The sequence below is a fragment of the Nicotiana attenuata genome, unplaced genomic scaffold (genome assembly GCF_001879085.1).
Source record: "Nicotiana attenuata strain UT unplaced genomic scaffold, NIATTr2, whole genome shotgun sequence".
In the NCBI taxonomy this organism is placed as follows: domain Eukaryota; kingdom Viridiplantae; phylum Streptophyta; class Magnoliopsida; order Solanales; family Solanaceae; genus Nicotiana; species Nicotiana attenuata.
In genome coordinates, this window is record NW_017671223.1 from 290,254 (window position 1) to 312,474 (window position 22,221).

The window sequence follows — 22,221 nt, forward strand, 5'->3', positions numbered from 1 at the left end:
TTTACTCTATTCCCTAACAAATTTTGTGGTTAAATCTTGTTTTTACCAAATTCTAGGTTTTTCATCTAAAATCCTCGATTTTCCTTAATTTTCACATGTTAAATCTACGCATAATCTATGTATTTAACTTATGATGTGTAGAAATTACTTACCACTTTGATGATGATGGAATCCCTCCTCAAATGCTCTCAAAAATCGCCTAAGGCCAAGTGGGAAATGAGGGAAATGGGCTAAGTTTCGGAATAAAAAGCCACAGCTCCAGACACAGAAGTCGCATTTGCGACTCCAGGCTCGCAATTGCGATGTCGCATTTGCGACAAAAGCACCGCAAATGCGAAGCCCGACTTTCCCTGACATGGTCGAATTTGCGACAGAATTCCTCGCAAATGCGAAGAGGACAGCATCGCAAAAGCGATGGCCCCCTCGCAAATGCGATTCCCCACTCGGCAGCCCCAGGTTCGCAAATGCGAAAAGGAACTCGCAAATGCGAGGTCGCATTTGCGACCAACACATCGCAATTGCGATCATACCAGTACCAGCAACCCTATTTCTTAGCAAATCACTCCGAAGCTATCCCGAATCACACCCGAGCAACCGGGGCTCCAAACCAAACACCTGCACAAGTCTAAAAACATAATACGGACTCGCCCGAAGCCTCAAATCACATCAAACAACGCTAAAATCACGAATCACACTCCATTTCAAATTTGACGAACTTAGAATTTTAAACTTCTACATTCGATGCCGAAACCCGTCAAATCACGTCCGATTGACCTCAAACTTTACACACAAGTCATATTTGGCATTACGGACCTACTCCAACTTCCAGAATCGGATCGGATTCGGACCCTGATATCAAAAAGTCCACTTCCGGTCAAACTTCTCAAAAACCTTTAAATTTCTATCTTTAGCCAAATGACTCCAAAATGACCTACGGACCTTCGAATTCACTTCCGATCGTGCTCCCAACTCCAGAATCACCATACGGAGCTACTCCTAGCCTCGGAACCCCGAACGGACATCGATAAAACTGAAATGCACTTCAAGCCAAACTTATAAAATTTCTTCCAAAATGCTAACTTCCACAATAGGCGCCAAAACGCTCCCGGGTCACCCAAAACCTGATCCGGGCATACGCCCAAGTCCGAAATCATCATACGAACCTGCTGGAACTTTCAGATTTCGAATCTGAGGTCGTTTACTCAAAAATTCAATCCTAGTTAATTCTTTTAACTTTAAGCTTCTGAAATGAGAATTCTCTTTCCAAATCAACTCTGAACTTCCCGAAATTCAATTCCGACCACGCGTACAAGCCATAATACCTGAAATGAAGCCGTTCATGGCCTCAGACTGCTGAATGACGCGCTAGAGCTCAAAACGACCGGTCGGGTCGTTATAGTTTTCTCAATGGTCAACTTTATATTGTACTTTCAAGAGGGATATCAATGTTAACAACAAGAGTCTTGGTCATGATAGAGCAATTAAAACTTATGAAAGAAATATACACCAGGAATATCATTCATAAGGAATTATAAGTGAGATACACCATATGTTTGTACCTTACAAAATCAAATAAAGTAAAAAGAATCACATGAATAGCTAATTAAACTTTGATTATTCATCTTCATAGGTTTAGAGGACATCCAATCATCTTGAACTCGAGAAAAAAGTCACCATATTATGATCTACATTGAATATTCACATAAACAAATACACTATTAAATTCTTTCACGTAACTTCATTTTTTTAATATTGATATTATTTATAAAGCTGTGTATTGTATAACTTGACATACACGTGCAACGCGTGTCGAGAAACTAGTTAAGTTTAAAAGAAACTAATGAAACTCAAAGTTGATTGAGAAATGATAGAACTTTGTTAAAATATGTGCTACCTGGAGAGCACGAGAACGATCCAAAATAAGCCATATTATACAAAGCAAAATCCAGCAACAGCCTAAATCCTCACACATTAAGGAAAAAAGAGAAATTGATCTTAAATTATAAATTATACCTTCTCAAAGTTGGTGCAATTTAGCGAGATGAACCGCATGTGTTAGAGTGACAAATATCTCTTAAAAGGTTAGTGTTATTTTGTTTCCTAAAAGAATTAAAACTTGTGAGTGAGGAACAACTCTAATCTCACTGTAATTTCTACTGATATATGTATATATAAAATTTACCCGTATTTGATATTTATACTATACTAATAGATGCATGATATATGTTTACTAATAGAGTACTATTATCGCTTAAACATAGTTAACCAAATATCACTTAAACATAGTTAACCAAAATATTATTCTGCGCCTATTAGGCCACTTTACCATAGTAAGATGACATGGTTTAATATAAATACAAAACATCAAATTCAGAAGTAAAATATATTTAGAAATCAATATCTGTTCTTTTTTACCAAAATATACGATAAATATAGTAGATTTACCCCTTTAAAAGGAAATTGAATTTGTGTATGACCTCCTCAAAGCAGAATGTGAATGGGTAATATTATAAAAAAGAAAAAAAGTAGGAATATCCAACTTAATTAAAGAGTAAAGATAAACCAAAGAAGATAGATATGACATTATTCCAACGGTAGGAATTTGAAATTTTTCTTATTTGGCCTAAAAAGAACGTCGACTATATTTTTCACTATTAGTTTGATCTCATTAATTAATTAAATAGATTGCATGATATAAACAGTCAAATTTTAATACTCATGATTAATTCTCATGTATTTGCAATATTTTTTCTGTTTGTCTACACCTTGTAAGTGGATTCAAATTGGGAATGTAGTTCAAATTGAAAAGGGAAAGGAGACTATGAATATTGCTTGTTGTTATATCATAAAACTAATAGGAGTAAGGTGCACTTTTTTAGATGGTTTTTTACGCCTTAAAATTAACAGGAGTAACTTTTGCTCGTTTGTTATGTTCTAAAACTAATAGGAGTAAGGTGCAGGTCTTTTGCTCTTTGTTGCAGTTCAAGCATTAATAGGATTAATTTAATAATAGTAGTAAATATGGCCTAACATATATGTCCTAAAAATAATAGGAGTAAGGTGTAGTATTTCGTTTATCCTTTATGGGTTATTAACTTATTATATTCAATAATTTAAAGCTATTTTGGTCTATTCGTATTGTATTTATGCTTTTTATCTTGTATTTGTTATTAGGCTTAATATCCTCGGACAATCTCTACAACTACAAGTGTGAGCGTTTTCTAACGCTCAACTAAGCCCTCATCTATATGTTTTGCGGTGGCAAAGTAAATTATTGAATTTGCTATAACATACTCTAATACATTAATATTGTCAAAAATATTATTGTGATCAATCAACACATAAAAAATCAGTTTATTAGAACATTACCAAATCCAAAATATAAGTTAAAACAATCTACATTTTTATCAACATGGAATATATCTTCAAAAGGTAAAAAGTCGAAATACTTTACTTTAGAAGGTTGTTTTCTATTGGGCTTGTTTTGATATTTTTTACAACCGGACACTAAAAGTAAAAACAACCAAAGAAGATGGATTTGACATTATTCCTAAGTAGAAATCTGAAGTTGTCTTGATTAGATTCAGAAGAACATCAATGATATTTTTAACTATCAACTTGGCATCAAAAGATATTGTATGATACGAACAGTTGAATTTCAAAACTACTCATGAGTACCATGAAATTTTAAAACTATTCATGTTTGTCCGTCTGAGATAGAGATATATTTTTGAAAAATTACTTGAAATTGGTATTCTTCAAGCAAGATTTTATAGGTCGATCGAGCAAGAAATTTACAGAAAAAAAGTTATAGGTCGACCGTCTGCAACACTACAAAGCAATAAAAAAAATTTATTGTCAAAAATCAATTAGAACTTTACTAAATCAAACCAGCATTACAAGGAGAAACATAAAACGAAACCCAATATCCCAATTAAAGAGATAAAACAAGGCAAGTTATATACAATTTGATCATATATATACATGTATATAGATAAGCATGCTATGCATATCTTTTTCCAGGATAAAAAGGAAAAAGAAAAAAGAAAAATTAAAAATTAAAAAAGAAAGATATCAGTCGGAATGCTAACCTGTTCCCCGCGGCATATGCCAATTAAAGTTTTATATATACAATCACAAGTTAATGTAAGAGGCGGTTTAATGTGTTGTTATCCATATAGAATTAGAACATGTATTATTTCCATTTGTATCCTTTCCTAGAGAGTTTTTTGACAATAACTTTTAAGGATATTTTTGTAAACCGATATTGGATTCATGCTTTTATAATAATTAGTGTTTATGTTTGTGCGATGCACGAATTATTTTGTATCAAATATTATAAAACACACTCCAAAGGTGATAAACTATCAATTGTGCAGATACCCTATAACTAATTGTTAGTGAATATATACTGAGTTCAATAATCAGTTGCTTCAAACAAAACAAAAATAGAAAAATATCATATATAATCCAAGTATTATACCTTCAAAATGCTTGCGGCAATAATCATGGGCTTTTGACTACTAAGTTGATTTCCGTAGATTTTGCATTAAATATTTTTCTCTCTTCGTTTTGAATTAATTTGCAAATAGACTGGATTAAAATAAGACCAATTTTAGAGTCTCTTGATATTTTGAGTTGGAAGACCTCTAGTGTTATGGCTTTGGAGACAGTTTTAGATCAATTCATAAGAAGTGGATAAAATTAAAATAAAATTCAACTTTTTTTGATGTAGAAGCTATTATGAAGCTTTTTAAGTACCAACTATGTGTTGTAGCCACATCGTGAAAAATTTGACGGATAATTTACTCATATTTGTGATAATTGAAACCAAAGGGTAACACACAAGTAAATATATTTTTTCTGTTAATTGAAAAAACAGAGCAAAATAAGTACATCCAAGGGCACTGATTAAAACATCATATAAGAGCACCAAGATGTGAAAATAAGTAAATCATACACCAAAAATAAGTATCAGGCTTTTGCCTCCTATTTTTCCCTTTAATAATAAACTATAAATTAATCCATTCCTATTTAAATTAAGTCTCTTTTAGCAAATTTACAGTCGAACTCAAAGTCCTACAATTAGGCAAAGTCTAATATTACAATTCTTTTCCAAAGTAGAATTAATATATTTTAAGGAAATAAATTTCTTTTTCAAGTATTTGATGTATAATGTTTGAACAGCCGAAAGCAATTGGAATTAGAATTTCAGTCAAAGTCATTCAAATGGCCATTGTTATTGCCCAAGTGAATTCGTGTGATGTTAGAATTTCACATTATGTTACAGCTTTAAATTTTCTAGAATTAGTTAGTTTCAAACTCCTATATTTTAGACACCTAAAGTTACAATTTTATCCAATATTCTGTTATTTTCTTGAAGAAATAATTTATACAATTTTAAGCAAACATATTGCTTACAATCAGACAAGCGAGGCAAAAAATTAGAGCTCTCTTCAATCATCCTCTATATGTATTATACTCCACTAATATTCCTCCTGGTGCCACCAATTCAATCCCTGCATATTCATTTTTACCTTCACCTCTATCAGTTTCTTCTTCTAATGTTTTGTCAACTTCTAGAACAATTGAATTACAACCCAAAGATGTTGTTTTATCCTTTAAGGAGTGGTTCATGAGCAGAAAAAACCCAGTTTTCGATCGGATCTTTGAGATATTGAAGACTCAAGATGATATTACAGCTGATATATCACTGTCTCGATTTAAACTTAGACTCTCCGAGGCTTTGGTTCTTCACGTGTTAAATTACGAGAAAAACAAGGATGTTTTATCCTGTTTGAAGTTCTTTGATTGGGCGGGTCGACAGCCGGGTTTTTATCATACCCGGGTGACGTTTAATGCCATTTTTAAGATTTTGTCGAAGGCAAAGTTGATGTCTTTGATGGTTGAGTTTTTGGATAAGTATATGAAGCAAAGGTATTTTCATAAAGCGAGATTTTACAACACTTTGGTTATTGGGTATGCCGTGGCTGGCAAGCCTGAGCTTGCACTCCAACTGTTCGGTAGAATGTGTTTTCAGGGTGTTGATTTGGATGCGTTTGCTTATCATGTGTTGCTTAATGCATTGGTGGAGGATGGTTTTTATGATGCGTTTGAGATGGTTTTGAAGCAGATTAAGTTTAGGGGTTTTGAGGATTCCATAACACATGCTATATTCGTTAAGAGTCTTTGCCAGCAAACGGAGCTGGATCGAGCTGAGGAGTATCTTAGAGGGTTCTTGAGAAATGGAGGGGTAGGGTTGAGTGGCATTGTGGTGGCTAATCTTGTGAATGCTTTGTGTAAAAGTAAGCAGTTTATGACAGCCGCAAGTTTGGTGCACGATTTTACAGAGTCTCGTTTGGTTCCGGGAACAGGCATATAGTGTGTGGATTAAGGACCTTGCTCAGGCCGGGGAGCTAAGTGAGGCAGTAGAATTTCTGAAAGGCAAGAAACTATTTGATGGGTATGTTCCTGAAGTATTTCGCTATAACAGCTTAGTGTGTCGGCTTTTAAGAGAGAACAGGTTAGAGCAGGTTTATGACTTGTTGATGGACATGAAGGTTCAAGATATAGTACCTGACGATGTCACCATGAATGTAACTTTGTGCTTCTTCTGCAAGGTGGGGATGGCTGATGTTGCCTTGGAGTTGTATGATTCGAGAGCTGAATTTGGATTCTCTGTAAGTAGTATGACCTATAACTATCTGATAAATACTCTATTAGGCGATGCAAGCGTTGATGAAGCGTATTTCGTGCTGAAGAATGCCATTGAACAAGGTTATTTCCCTGGTAGGAGGACATTTTCTATTATTGCTGATGCTCTTTGCAGAAAGGGGAAGCTCGATAGAGTGAAAGAGTTGGTTCTTGCTGCTCTAGACCGGAACTGCATGCCCAGTGACTCGACCTACAACAAGTTCATATCAGCCTTATGTAGGGCCAGCAGGGTGGAAGATGGATACTTGGTACATGGAGAGCTCAGCAGATTGGATAGGGTTACTAACAGGAATACTTATTTTCACTTGAGATATTGCAGCAAGATTGTTAATAGAAATGCAAGAAAAAGGTCATAGTCCAGACCGGAGATTGTACAGGGCGGTTATTTGTTGTTTATGTCAGATGGAGGATCCAGAGAAGCTATTTTACAGTTTATTAGAGGTTCAATTGTCTCGGCATGAACCTAGCTGCCTCATTTATAATTACTTCATCGATGGAGCTGGTCATGCCGGAGAGGCTGAGCTGGCCAGAGATGTTTATGAGATGATGAAGAGAAATGGTATCACACCGAATTTGCAGTCTGACATTTTGGTATTGCAAAGTTACTTGAAAGCTGGAAAAATTGCTGATGCTTTAAACTACTTTCGTGACTTGTCCAATAGAAGAAGTCTAGGAAGAAAATTATGGAACACCATGATTGTTGGGCTTTGTAAAGCTAACAAGCCCGAAAATGCGTGGAATATGTTATGGGAGATGAGATCAACTGTTTTGCGGCCAAGTATGGAATGTTATGAGGAACTTGTTAAATTGCTTTGCTCGCAAAGAGATTATTATAAGGCTATTCTTCTGGTGGAAGACTTAATGCAAGTTGGTCGTCGGATGTCATCCTTCATTGGCAATGTACTTTTGTTACACTCTTTACAAACTCCAAGAGTCTTCAGTGCATGGATGCACTCAAGAGATTTACGCAATATGAAGGATTACAGCTTAGCACTAGGGGAGTTGATAAAGACTTTCTCTGGTGGTAGTAATTTGGACGGAGATATTTTGGAAATGGAAGAACTGATTCGACAATGCTTTCCACTTGACGTATACACTTACAATTTGTTGTTGAGAAAACTAACCATAAGTGAAATGGACCTTGCTTGCAAGTATTTCGACAGATTATGCAAGAAAGGATATGAGCCAAATCGATGGACTTATGATACATTAGTTCACGGCTTCTTAAAAGTTGGTCGATCTTCTGAGGCTAGAAAGTGGATGGAAGAAATGTTCAGTAAAGGTTTTGATCTGACTGAGGCTACAAAGACATTTGTCTAAACTCACTTTGAATTTCATTCTAGATGGAACTAGATGGAATGGGGTCCCTCATTCAGGTATTGAAATGCAAGATTGTTTGATATTTTACTTTGTTGTATTCCTCTTGTAAGGAGAGAAAACATCAACTTCTTTTAGCTTTATCCACACCCCTTGCACTAAGCTCCTGGTCACATGGCAACAACTTTACCAGTTACGCCAAAGCTCCCCTTCAAAAGATATAGTAAAAGAATTCTGGCTGTTTTACTATATTTAAAAACCCAACTCTTATGACTAAAAGACAATAGAAGTAATCTAGGATCTTAAGTTAAGTGGGAGAATATAATTGCAACTCCGGGAGAAAACCATGAGCAATGACCGGGAAAGTTTTTTAACTTCACCTTGTATCTCTCTGGTATGGAAGTGTCACCTATAAAAGCAAAATTTGATCTCTTATGAAGCCTTAGGGGAATTCCTCTCACATTGTAAACTTTGCTCACTTCCTATATTATTAGCGCGCTTCGCCTTGCCTCTGGAGCTCTTTTCTTTAGAAATTTTTTCATGGGAGCTCGCCCCTAACCCTTGTTTAGCTTATGGTCTTTCAACTGCCTTTAGAACTGTTGCTAGGGCCACTGGAGTTTCTGTGTTTTCATTCATATTCAATATTCAACTACTGAAGGGAAGAAGCAGCGCTCACATTGTCCTTTTCTTTCGTGTACTCTAAAAATCTGACTTTGAAATTCTGCATTTTAGGTTGGTTTGCTTGGATGCGATTACTGATGTGGCTGTCTGGAAGTAAGTTGGTGGCACATGAAACCTAAATGGAAATATTAGTGCATTTGAAGATGGAGTACTCATGGTTGTGGGCCGGAAGAATTTTCTGGATTCAACTCATGAGCAGTGAAGTGGCCATATAAGAGATGTCATGTCCTGTGCTCCGAATGAATCCGAAAGGTTGAGAAGTGGTATCGGGACCATGGAGAAAAGCCTCAACGATTGTGATAGCCAACCGATTAACAAGCTTACCTGCTTCAGGTTTGAAACCACTTGATTTGAAATGGTTATAGGAATACTTTTAGCAGTTTGTAGATTTTGGGCTTATTTTCATCTTGTTGAATTCTGGGTTGTAAATGAGCTGTTCTAATATCTTTGGCATGTTGTGGCATCTAGCTGGAACTCTGACTATTCTAGTTTGTTTTTTTTTTTTTTTCCTAAAACTAAATTTCATGGAAAACTTTGGTGCACCAACAAAGTAATTTACTAGTATATAAACTGTTGATCATGTCCTTCTGAATGCATCTATTTCCAAAATATATATGGGTATTGTTGTTATCTCCGGCTTAGATTTTCGATTTCTACTAGATTTTGAAGAGTTTGGATTGAAATAATAAACATTCCCCGTGTCCCCCAATTTGTATTAGACACAAAGATTAAGAAAGAAAGGAAGACTTTCACACTTAGATATAAATAAAATACCAAAGGTACTGTAATACCAAATAATTCATCTTAGTAGGGGCACCGGGGCCTACAACAAGCATGTCAATCACTAAATGGGAATAAAAGTTAATTGGTTTCTAATTATAGAGAGATGCCAATCTTTGGGAGGGAAAAGGAAATAGTGTTAAACAAATTGGGAGATGGATTAATAATAATGATAATAGTCATTACAATTATTTATTGTTTTGGTTCCTAACGGAGGGAAAAATACTAGGTGATTTCTTCTCATCTATCCAAGCCCTGGTGGACGGAGTACCCGGTACCTATGCTGGTGGGAGGTAACATGTACCGCGTGTATTTAGTCAAGGTGCGCGCAAGCTGGCCCCAACACCACGGTTATCAAAAAAATTCTTTATTGTTTTGATGAAGTATATGTTTAAGAATTTAACAAGTGATTATGCATCATATTTTCATTTATTTCTATCATCATCACCTTTATTATTTTTAGGGGTTCTGCATAAGTGCATTAAGAGCATTTGAGTGTGATAGGTGTTGTTCATGCATTACGATTGTGGTTGTCTCCTCCCGTCTTCAAGCAGTGATGTCTGCTTTCACCTGCTTAGCAGTTTATATCATTACGATACCAACTTCACCTCTACAGGTTAACAATGCATGATAACCATTGGGGCTCAGTTCTAGCAATAAAGGTCTTTAGTCAGTGGGTGGATCACAAAACTGATCCTGTTCTTTTGCTGTTTCTGATGCAAAATAGAGTTTCTCAGACATGTGTGGTCGGCCTTTTGCCCTATCAAGATAATACTTCCCTGCATGAGATGGTCCAAAAGTTAGTGAAGTCCTTGAGGAGAACTGATATAGTTTTTCACTGTAAATTGCTCGACAGTTCTTGCTAGCTTGTACTTTCGTTAGCTTGTAGCCTTGTACGATGCTTAGCAGGAGTTTGCCAGGTGCCATCTTATGCAGCTATTTTTCTAGATGGTTATCTAGCATATACGGAAATTGTCAGGCCCCATAAAACATATTGGGTAAAAGCTTAATATTCTGTTATATATTGTTGCTGAGTTCTTTAAATGGTTCGTTTATCATGATAGCTGCTTGTGCAGAGGTATAGCAGTTGCTTATGTAGTGATTGATTGATTCATGATAGTATTTCCTGTAGAATGTTAAGCGCTGATTGAAGCAAACGCAGATGCTCATATTTTAGTTTATTGGTTCCCTCGGTACAAAACTAGAGGGGCTGTGAATGATGTGGAGTAGAGTCCTTTTATATAATTTGAACTTTGAGGGTAATTGCTATTCTCAAGACATTTTAAGGAGTTCCTTTTTTGAGACATTCTTGGCTTTTATTTAGCAGATACAGTTCATCTGTGGAAGAAATTGAGACCGTGAACCACTTGTTTATTCATTGCAGATTTGCATGGCAGATATGGATCATTTCCTGAGGTTATTATATGGAATACAGTGGGTGATGCCTGGAGATCTGAAAGTGATACTGCAGTGCTGGCAAGGGCAGACAGTGGAAAAGAGACGAAGAAAAGATTAAAAGATCATACCTTTATGCATATTATTTGACTGTGGGTGATAGAATTTTTTGAAGGAAAAAAAGAGGAATATTTCTTATGTATAATCTAAAATGCATTCAAACAATGTCGGTGTAAGAGAAATATTGAAGATAGCTTAGATAGAATCCTAGAATTTTTTCACTCCTTTCAGTCATAGGAGTCAACTAGAGACTTGTGTACTATGTCAGTACCTCCCTGTCTTTTTGTATAATATATTTCTTTGTTTGTATCAATAATTGTGAATATTTACCTGGGAGAATTTTGCTGCCTCAGTTCCTGTGATTACTTATTGATGTAAGGATCATATGCTAGTTCTTTGATCAAATTTGGACATTATATCTGATAACTATAAAAAAAATCTTTCCCATGGAGGGAAGAATGTTTCTAATCTAAAGATGGAGTTTGAATTTGAAAAAAGATTATTATTGCAACACATGCTGCCTGAAAACTTTAGGCAGCATTTGATTCAATCCATACACATACTATTAGGCAGAATTTGATTTTCTGTCCTAATATTTTTTTTATTTTTTATTTTATTTTATTTCCCTCCACTTTTGATTCTCCTTTGATCCCCTTCTTTTTGGTGACTCGAACCCATGACCCTGGGGTTGTAGATGAGGAGTGCTGACCCTCTTGTCCTGTGTCCTATTCAATTGCCATTGAAACTAGCTACTCTGCATTGCCAGAAAAAGGGCGGGGGAGAGAATTGAAATTCATCTAGCTATAACAAAAATGAGACAATTCACAAGAAGACTTATTGATATTAATATAACCAAGTGTAAATATTTAAGCATCACTCGTGTAGTTTTTCATCTTTCCAAGTACACACTCACTTATGTCTCATTTTGAATTCACCGTACATGTCAAGGGTCAAGTCTCTCCTGTATCCCAACCCCACAAAGAATCTAGTCTCTAACAAATGGCAGTTTTATATTACCAATCTACAAATTCTAAGAATAATGTATAAGTCATGTACTCCTAAAACATGGTGGATAAGCAAATGCAACTGCACGTTCAGCATTTCCCATGAATCAGAGCTGAATCCAATCTGTGAAGCTCCAATAGGCAATCCACCAGACATTGTTCTATTCATGTAGTATTTTGCGCCAATTGGCGACCCTGATTGCTCAGATGGGCGAGAACAATGTTCTAGCAGTGTCCCTTGCCTGTCTTGCAATATTAAAGTTGAGCAAAAAGAATTTCATTCCATGTATCAGGAACACCAGGCAAGCACCAATGCTAGCAATCCTGCATCCCAGGTGTTGCTTTGATGCTGTATCGAGATATATACAGCTGTGATATCCAAAAGCTTTACAGCTGTTCCTTTTACTGCCCTTGCTGCAGTAGAATCACTGGATTCATCTTGTAGAACATCAGGTCTGTCTGCACCACCAGTAATCATACACATAAGTGACTGAAATTGCTGTCTAGCGAGGGAATCCCCAATAAAAGCCAGAGTTTTGTTTTCCATCCTGGATGCACAACCAAGTTCAGAAAATTCCTTGTATGTAAAGCAAATTAAATATCACCTGAAGAATTGAAGAAGGGAGAAAGCAACGCCATATTCTATGCAACAAAAAAACTTGGACACTGAAAAATAGTGCGAACAGAATCATCTCGAGAGAGAGATAGCATGCACTACATAGGGGAGCTTCACAGTCACAAATTCTTGCAGTTAATGTGAGATACATGTTCTAATGTCTTGGGTTTACTCAAGCTTACACTTCTGCCCTTGGAAAATACATTACAAGCCATGACAGAGTACTTTTAATGCCAGACAGAACAAGAGAGAAGGTTTTAATAGAATTCATTTAAGGTTATACACATCCCAGGCATCAGAAAGTAATCAATTGCAGAAAAAGGAAAGCATACCTTTTCAGGAAGTTAGCACCTGTAAACTCTTTCTCTTGGCCTCCAACGTAGTTTCTCGTATTCAAAATCCATACGCTGTGTCAAGCGGCATGCCCACATGGATGACAACCATTGCTTGCAGCCAAATCCAGAATATAGAGGCCTACTATCATCTGTGACCCATCTACCTTTACAACCTGGAAGTTAAGATAAGGGTATTAGTAACCAATTTCGTACTAACCATTGTACCAATTCACCAACCAATTTAAGGATAGGTCGATTGGCAAACAAGGCCTTTTTTAAGATTATCCAGAACCCAAGAAAGGTTGAAAAAAAAGAAAGAAATTAGGAATTAGTTCAATGACAATGTAATCAAATCCATCAGGCTGTGACTTCCGTGAACATTAGAAGTTTGTTTTACAAACCTAGATAAATTCTACAGCTAAATGACATCAACGAGAAAGGAAACAGAAAACTAAAAAAGAAAGATGATCACCATGATCTTTTGTGTCAGATGTCAAATTTTTTACAGGGCTGTCTGCAGAATTCACTGGACCAGCAACTTCATTTTCTTGTTTTCTTGAACTACCTTTTTCTTCCAAAGCTCCTTTTAAATCTCCTTTTTGGGGAAAGCTGGGAGGAATACCCGCACTTCCTGACCTGAAAAACACCATTAAACCATCAAGCTGTAGAGACTAGAGATTGCTTGACCTCAATAACATCTCAGGATACAAAGATATTATAAAACATGAATAGGTACCAGCGGAAGTAGTTCTTTAATGCGGAGAAACTGACACTTCGGCAAATATAAATCAAGTTGAGGAGTTGAAGCAACAGATTCCGTACAAAGTTGAGGAGTTGAAGGACAGAAAACAGAGACATTGATGTATGAAGCAGAGAAAGAAAGGGACTTTACTATAGCACTAATTTTTCAATTTGAGGCACTCAGAAAAGATGAAAGATTGTATTCAAACATACCATACCTTCTATCTCAGTATTAGTAATCAGTTCTTCAGTCACCTTATCCTTTGTCGAAGACCCCTTAGTAGATGAATTTGAAATGGTAGGTTCAAAGTTCACGCTTTCTTCTGATTTCCCTAATCTATTTCGTTCTCTTAAAACTTCTTCATCTTTCACTTTATAATCTGCAAGAGAACAGAGAATAGATAAGTAACTTAACAGAATTCAGCAACGTCTCCACCAAGTTCTATTTACTCTGTCATAATAATGCTGTCCTTTTTGGTTTGTCCCAAAACAGCTACTCGTATTAAAGAGGAAAGTTTCCCCCTCAACATTTATAACTGGTGCCAAATACATATTGTTTCAAACTTAACGTGACAGCTTACCAACTAACATTTCAACTTTTTCTATTTGAAACATTACGTTAAACACTTCCAAACACATCCCACCAATGTAGGCCTCTTGTTCCTTATTCCTTGACTCCTCAAGTGGCTCGGATGGCTTTATTTTTGTATCATCATCCAAACACAATGTGAAAAAAAGTGCTTGGAGTGTGGACCAATGCGCTCAACTACATGAACATTGGGACTATCTACATCCTCAACACTAATGACACTAGAGTCAACTAAATATGTATCATCAATGTCCTTGGTTGACTCTAGTATCTCTTCAACAACATCGACATCCTCAAAATCTAGTTCGATTGATTGTTGGTGTTCTACTCTAGCCTTCTCCACTAGCACCTCAATTTCTGTATCTAATTCACACTCTTCTTGGATACTGTTCACAATATTGGCTTTTTGAGCATTAAAATCTTCAACCAGTTGACTCATTTGAACTTTCAAGTTGTGAATAGTTTCCTCTTGCCTTTCTATCTGCAGCTGTATTTTACTATTTTGTTCCACAAGGCACTTTAACATATCCTTGATCTCTTTCAGGTCATCATCCATGGGTTCTTTGTTCCTATTAACTTCACAAGAAAAAGAGGAACCGTCAAAGTAGGGGGTTGGGGAAAGGTAAGAAATATAAGCACAACCATGGAAGTGACCATCTTGGCCACCACACATATCACACATATTCCATACATAAGATTGAGTTGGTGCACATAACTCGCTCTTGGGAATATTTTGGCAGTTTTGCCATGGGTGGTTTCCTCCACAATTAGCATTTGGAAGATCAATAGTAGAATTACCTGTCACACCCCCTTTTCCCCCTTTTTGACAGGGAAGTCCGGGTTTCGACATTCATGGGGAACAACTCGTTTCCTTTTGGGAATTGGGTATTTAAAGAGTCGCCACCTAATGAATTATGGTGTGTTAGGGCACCTAGAATAATTAACTCGTGTAACTAGTTTGCATTACCAGAGATTAGGGTAAGGGCTCAAAATAACCTTAAGGGGAAGGTGTTAGGCACCCCTCGCGGTCCACAATGGTGGGTCCCGGCCGAACTTAAACTATGTGAATTAGTCATTTTAACAAGTAAACAGTTTCAACACATATTTACAAATAAAGGTATGTTTTCACATTCTAAGTACATGTACGATTCAGGTAATGGGAGCAAGAGAGAGGTTTGAACAACTTGCATATGTATATGTAAAGAAAAGAAAGTTAAAATTTAAACACATATGGAATTGGGAAAGGGAAGTCCTAGGTTGATTAACCTACAGATCATACAATGCCCGGTAATCACTCCTCAATGAGGGGCTACACATGACATTAGCGCGCAGTCATCATATCCTTTTACTACCCATTACCCTCCCCTTAGTGGTTATATAAGCGAGTTTAATTTAACGACCTCTAAGCGTGCTGCTACCCGTCCCTTCCTTATGGTCCTGCAGGAATTTGGGACTACTAAATATGGACAGTTCTAGACAATCTAAGGTCTTTAAAAGGTAAAAATCTAGGTGACACGCAAATAACATATAGGACAAGCAAATAAGGACAGGCAGTTAGAAGGCTCACATTTACCTCCGCATGTATATAGGCAAACAAACAGCACGTCTAAAACACAATTTTTTTTGAAGAAAGTTTAGAAATCCTAAGAACATGATATCTAGTTGAACATCACAAAATAGAACATGCAGCATTTGTTTTTTAGGGAAGTGGCAGGATCCTAACCAGTTTACCTACTGGTTTTACAGCTTGGTAAACCTGGATAATTTCACATATAAACAGAACTGGTTTCACAATTATTTAACGCCCTAAAGCTTGCCTAAGTGCATATATGCAGTCACAATTCTAGGAAGCATTTTGAAGTTCTTTATCTTATAGGCATGCTTTCTAGTGATATTAATTAACACAGCGTTGAGGACTATTAAAGAAACGAGTAGGATAATTGATTAATTGATTCAGAACCTATAGGCATGATTTCTAATTATAGCTGATTTTAGATCCTATAGGCATAATGTCTAATTAATAGCTGATTTTAGATCCTATAGGCATGATTTCTATGCTCAAAGCTGATTTTAAATCCTACAGACATGATGTTTAATTATATATAAAGTGAAGCAGGCAGAATATATTTGTCCAAAGCGAAACTCTATAGGCATATTATCTAACAAAACACACTTGAACCAAATGAACCCTATAAGCATGTTATCTAACAAAATACATTTGAACAAAAATGAACCCTATAGGCATGTTATCTAACCATCTTTACCCACAGTATACAACTACCCTCCCTTTTCACTAGTCACCCCAATATTCGTTTACAATTAATTATTACAGATCAAGGATTGAATAAAAATTACATAAATAGAATAGAAATTAAGCTATAGGGAGCCTGAAGTAGGCCCAAAGAAAATCCTGGTGTACCAAGCCTTCACTAGTCTCAAATGCCCAAGATTTTATAGCCCAATTCATGTACAGGTATGTCAGAGTTCCCTAAAGACCTCAAGGATCCCGGGCAGTGCTCACACCCAGACTTTCCTCAAATAAAGACTGATTATATGCAGTGTGGAAGTGCCAGCCCCGATATGCCAGAGTTCAAAGAGATCTCATGGACCTCTGAGCAGTACACATACTGGAGAGGTAGAGCTTAATGACCTAAGAATGAGTGAGAGTGCTTGACATGATTTGAAAGAGTTTTGGTAAATAGTATAAAGAAGGGCCTTAGGAGTGAAGAGATTTTTTGAAACCAGTACTAGTTAGGGTGGTAAGATAGTTTGAGAAAAGCATGAAAAATATTTTTTGAAATCAAAATGCAGGTCACAAAAACAAACAGCTTTCAGGAACATTTTGGGGCAAATAGATTCCACACATAAAGAGAGGGGTTGGGGACACATAGAATACACCCTAGTGTATAAGCAAACATATGCACAAACTTCTCAAGAAATTGTAAGTTAATTACAAAGATTACAACAAAGACATGTTGAAAACACATAGATCTTGGACACACAATCAGAGTACTTTGTAGGGCTAGGTGACTGCCATAGAACCTTGCTGAAGGCGCTCAAACTGCCTTCGATAGTCCTCTCTCTGAGTAATAGGAAGATACTTCTCAAAATATAGCTGAGAGAACTGGTCCCAAGTAAGAGCTGATGACCCAGATGGTATGGCCAAACAAAAATCCCTCAACCATTTCCTAGCGGAACCTGGCAAACGAAAAGTAGCAAAGTCGACCCCATTGGTCTCCACTATTCCCATATTGTGTAATACCTCGTGACAACTGTACAGATAATCCTGGGATCCTCTGAAGATGTACCGCCATAGGTAGTAGTGAAAAGCTTGGTAAACCTATCCAATCTCCGCCTCCGAAGACATAGCCATCCATCGCCGGTCTGTGCTGCAACACCCGGCAGAACTACCCCAATGGGCTGAGCTGCTAGAGTTTAAAGTGAGGAGCCATCTGCTCCGGAGTGTGGGTGGCGGGAGTCTAGGCTCCTCCCCCAGCCTGAGAGACGGCTGGTGGTACAGGAAATGTGCCGGCCTAAGCAACACTCTCCATAAGGCCCACTAGACGGACCAAGGCATCTTGAAGTACCGAGGTAGCGATGAACCTCTCTGGAACCTGAGCTGTCCCTGCTGGAACGGTCTGGGCTGGAGCCTCCTCATTAAACTCTACCTGAGGCTCCGCCGCTGGTGCTGCTGCTCGAGCTCTAGGCTGAGCCCTGCCCCTGCCTTGGCCTCTAGCACGACCTCAGCCTCGTCCTCTTCCCCTCGTAGGGGCTGCCACTGGGGACTCCGACTGCTGCTCAGCTGATGAAGCGGTACGTGTTCTCGCCATCTATGAAAGAACAAGAGTAGAGAGTTCAATTAGCATTGAGAGATCAAATCGCACGACAGAGAAGAATAGAAGTAAAATAGTTCCTAAACTTTGTAGCCTCTGGGGGATAAGCACAGACGTCTCCGTACCGATCCCTTAGACTCTATCAAGCTTGTTTGTGAATTGTGAGACCTAGACAACCTAGTGCTCTGATACCAACTTGTCACAACCCGAATTTTCCACCATCGGTACAGTGATGGCACCTAATACCGCACTCGCTAGGCAAGCCAATGTTAGATTTCCATTTAACCTTTTTCCTTTACATTTCATAGATTAAAATTTAATAGACTAAATCAAGCTGAAATAAATGCAGAAGTACATAATTAATCGGTTATCTATATACCATTAACAATACCGAAACTGTTACCACCCAAAAACTGGTGTCACAATCCACGAACATACTACGAATTACTACAAATACTGGTCTGAAAGAAAAATAAATGTCTCGAAGGAAAGGAAAACAGGAATGTAGAAACATAAGAGGGGACGCCAGGGCCTGCGGACGCCAGCAGGACTACCTTGGGTCTCCGGTACGAAATATTGGCAACCGACCTCTCGATCAGCCACTACCAGCTCCAAAATCTGCATAGAAAGTGCAGAGTGTAGTATCAGTACAACCGACCCCATGTACTGGTAAGTGCCGAGACTAACTTCGACGAGGTAGTGATGAGGCTACGGCGGGGCATTTACATATAACCTGCATACAGTATATAATAAAGCGCAAAGGAAGTACGGGACAAAATGAAACAATGACTTGCAACAAAAATAAATACGGAACTCAAATATCTTATCAGTACCCAACTATAACCAATCCTTAAGTGAGTTACAAAAACTACATAATAAATTCACAACATAAGAAGAATAAATAAACAACAAACTGATGCAGCGTGTATCTTGATCCCACCATATATGCAGTAACATTATGAACATTCACCATTATTACTCCATATCAATCCACCCTTATTACTCCTATTGCGGCACGCAACCCGATACCACCGTACAATAAAAATCCACCCTTATTACTCCTCAATATATCGCCCTTATTCCTCCTGTTGCAGCGCGCAACCCAATCCCAACAGAAAATCACATATCACCCTTATGCCTCCTCAATATATCACTCTTATTTCTCATGTTGCAGCGTGAAACCCGATCCCACCATATCAGTACCAATCACACAATAAGAACAGGAATTCCACAATTTAGTTCAAAACCCTCCATAATATTTAAGTTTCAAACCAAAGCAAACAGAAGGTTATACAATTATGAAACTTCACTCAATTGATACTACACAGCGAGACCAACCAAAATATACCAGGAAACACCGGTAAACCAACATAAACTAATTATGTAGTACAATGAAACTACGGAATAACTAATACTTAAAATAAGGAAACAACAGCTAACAAGAAGCAATTAGGCATGGAAGTACTAATAAGCATGTAACAGTTAAGATATGAAGACAATATATTAGGAACGGGAAGAAAAACAGGCTAAACAAATAATTTGGCAGCGTATAGGTACTTTTCACCTCACCTATACCCCACACATATGGATTTTCACATAGCAAATAAGTCGGGGATCCCTAATCCCTCAAGTCAAAGTTAGACACAATACTTACCTCAATCCAAGGGCCAACTCAACGCTTAATTACCGCTTTTCCTCTAGTTTTCACCTCCGAACCACTCGTATCTAGTCCTAATTAACTTAACAACATCAATTATCGCTAAAAAAATCAATTCCAATATGTGAGCACGTGATGTTTGCCCTAAGCAAATTATTCCAAAAGTTTCAAATAATTGATTTCTTAATTATTTTACAATTTTTCTGAATTTTTGTTAAATCTTTGTGTTAGTTGGTTGCATTTTTATTCATATGAAAATACAAAAATATGCATTGGCATTTAGGGATTTAATTTCACCATTTTAGTATTAATTAGGTATTATTTAGTTTTAGAACAAAATTTAAAGAAAATTGCAAGAAAATAGTTTCTTTGCATTGTTAATTATTGCATTTATCTTTAAATAGAGTTTTAAATAATTTTAGGAGTTAAATAGTTTAATTAGGTTTTTGTTTTGTTTTAGCATTTTATAAAATCAGAAAAAATAAATAAATACAAAAATACAAAAAATAAAATACAAAAGCAAAGTGATTAAAATACAAGAAAAACAAATAAAAGAATAAAGAAAGGAAATGACTGGCAAGAATTGGGCCAAATTACCCAGGCCCAAACAAAAAAAATGCCCCACCCCACTGGCCCAAACGCCCTGCCCGGTCCAATTGCCCCATACTCAAAACGACGTCGTTTTGACGTCGTTTAATCATGACCGTCCATCCCCTCAAATCCAACGGCCTGGATTGATCCTTCAATTCAAATAAAAGTGTCCGAAATCATGCCCAAAACCCTAAAACATCCCTCACCCTCCTCGTACTCCCTGTAACACCGGCGTTACCCCACCGTCCTCCTCCCATCTCCGCCGGCCGGAAATCGTCGCCGCCGCCGGCGCAACCCCAATCGACCCCAAAATTTCACCCCAGAATCCCTGTCCCCTCCTCGTTCCAAATCCGTCACTATTTTCTTCCAAAACCCAACCAAACATCCCAAATTCCCCAAACCCTAGGTGCCGCCGCACACGGCGGCGCCACCTCCCAAACTTCATGAAATTCACATTCTAAACCCTCTTCACCTCCTTCTTTCAAAATCCCTAACTGGTCTCCTTCAAATGTTTCGTGAAGTTCTCGAATCTCAAATCAGAAGGGCGGCAGAACCCTAGAATGTCGAACCACTCGAATCTTTTCCAATTCTTGAGTCCAGCATTGAATTTGAGCCACGAAATCATGTTTTCGTTTGTTCTTGACAAAGAACAAACGTTTAACATCATTTCGAGACTCGAATTGAAGTCTGGCCTTCGTTCAATCTTACATAAGTAAGTTTTCCTATTCCTTTTGCTTTTATTATTTGAATCTCTTGTTCTTAAAATTAGCCTAAAGTGTGTAGACGGTAATTTTGCATCAGTTTAGATGTCTTTTGTTTAAATCTGCCGGTGCTTTAGGTTTGTTGGTATTAAGTCAGTTTTAATTCATAATTTGTTTGGTGATTAATTTCTGTTTGTTGTCGACTGTTAAAATGGCCGATAGTAGTTGCTGTTTCTACTTTTCAGCAGTTAATTCAAGCCATAATTTAGGATTGTTTGGATTTGTGATCTTTCTTTGGGGTCGAGTTGTATTTGAAAACTTTGTTTGTTACTGAATAAATTCAGATCCTTGAAATTAGTCATAGTTAGCATTTGATCAAGCTGAAGGGTTTGGTGTGGTTGGAATTGAGTTTGGGTTGGTCAGTAATTCCAAAAGGGTTTCAGGGATAGTTTGGGTATGGAAAAGGGTAGTTTTATTAGAAATAGTAATTTCAGAATTAATACAAGGGCAGTTTAGGGATTCTAAGGGTAGAAAAATCAGAATAGAACCCCCTAGGACTTTCTAGAAGGGGTTTTAAACTGAAATTCACAAAAATAGTGGTAGTTACTTGTGTAACAAGTCAGAAAATAAGGGGTAAAAATAGAATTAAAATAGGGACTAATGGGTAAAGTGAAAATCTGAAATTGGACCCTAAGTTTGCCTATAAATAGGCATTCATTTGCCTTGTATAGGGAAGTTTTGTGGAACCTCTGAAAATTCCCCACTACTTTCCATAAGTTTTTTAGCTAAAATTTGAATTTCAAAACTTCTCCTAGATCTAAAAAATCCAAAAACAACAGAAAATCTCCAAAAATCCAAAAAAAAAATCAGTACATTGGTCTTCATTTGATCATTTTAAAAATTCAGCTCTCAATTCAATTATTTAGCTCACTTAGCATCACAATTAGCTTAGATTTCTCTGTTTCTGTTCTATGCTTGAAGATTTAATGCAATTGAAGGGGTTTGGGGTTCATCCGATTTGTTCCTGGGTGTTTTAGACTGCTGAGAGTGTTCTATAATTCCTTAGCTTCAATTTCGAGTTGAATTTGGGTCGTTTGAGTCGAGTTTTGGTGTGTTTGCTGGTTATATGGTTTGCTGGATTTCGTTTGCATTTTGAACCTGGGTTTGAGGCTGATTTTGAGCTGTTGTGACATGTTGTCTGCTTTTA

At 37.1% G+C, this 22,221-nt stretch overlaps 2 protein-coding genes and 1 long non-coding RNA gene across 4 annotated transcripts; 2 read left to right on the forward strand and 1 right to left on the reverse strand.

The window, feature by feature from the left end:
- The first annotated feature begins 331 nt into the window (after positions 1–331).
- Positions 332–7,045, forward strand: LOC109206799 (pentatricopeptide repeat-containing protein At1g71210-like). The gene is made up of 4 exons (XM_019369664.1): positions 332–456; positions 5,428–6,253; positions 6,351–6,962; positions 7,034–7,045. The coding sequence occupies exons 1-4, from the start codon at positions 332–334 to the stop codon at positions 7,043–7,045; spliced, it is 1,575 nt and encodes a 524-aa protein (XP_019225209.1).
- On the forward strand, positions 5,369–11,283 carry LOC109206806 (pentatricopeptide repeat-containing protein At1g71210-like). 2 transcript variants are annotated; one of them, XM_019369669.1, is made up of 4 exons: positions 5,369–8,090; positions 8,764–9,045; positions 9,722–9,814; positions 10,877–11,283. In XM_019369669.1, the coding sequence occupies exon 1, from the start codon at positions 7,051–7,053 to the stop codon at positions 8,032–8,034; it is 984 nt and encodes a 327-aa protein (XP_019225214.1). In that variant the 5' UTR covers positions 5,369–7,050; the 3' UTR covers positions 8,035–8,090; positions 8,764–9,045; positions 9,722–9,814; positions 10,877–11,283. The 2 variants fall into 2 exon arrangements, with proteins under 2 accessions (XP_019225214.1, XP_019225213.1); XM_019369668.1 differs by lacking the exon at positions 9,722–9,814.
- Positions 11,284–11,784: 501 nt separating this feature from the next.
- On the reverse strand, positions 11,785–14,076 carry LOC109206803. The gene is made up of 4 exons (XR_002064906.1): positions 13,862–14,076; positions 13,375–13,538; positions 12,900–13,075; positions 11,785–12,499 (listed from the first exon to the last, which is right to left on the reverse strand). It is a non-coding gene; the product is annotated as an uncharacterized LOC109206803 (long non-coding RNA).
- Between the last annotated feature and the right edge of the window lie 8,145 nt (positions 14,077–22,221).

Bases quoted from the DNA above. Each gene is read 5' to 3' on its own strand.
- LOC109206799 (XM_019369664.1), top strand. From the start codon at position 332: ATGCGAAGCCCGACTTTCCCTGACATGGTCGAATTTGCGACAGAATTC. The intron at 457-5,427 runs GTTCGCAAATGC...GCTTACAATCAG, and splicing joins TCCCCACTCGGCAGCCCCAG to ACAAGCGAGGCAAAAAATTA. The intron at 6,254-6,350 runs GTAGGGTTGAGT...ACGATTTTACAG, and splicing joins GGTTCTTGAGAAATGGAGGG to AGTCTCGTTTGGTTCCGGGA.
- LOC109206806 (XM_019369669.1), top strand. From the start codon at position 7,051: ATGCAAGAAAAAGGTCATAGTCCAGACCGGAGATTGTACAGGGCGGTT.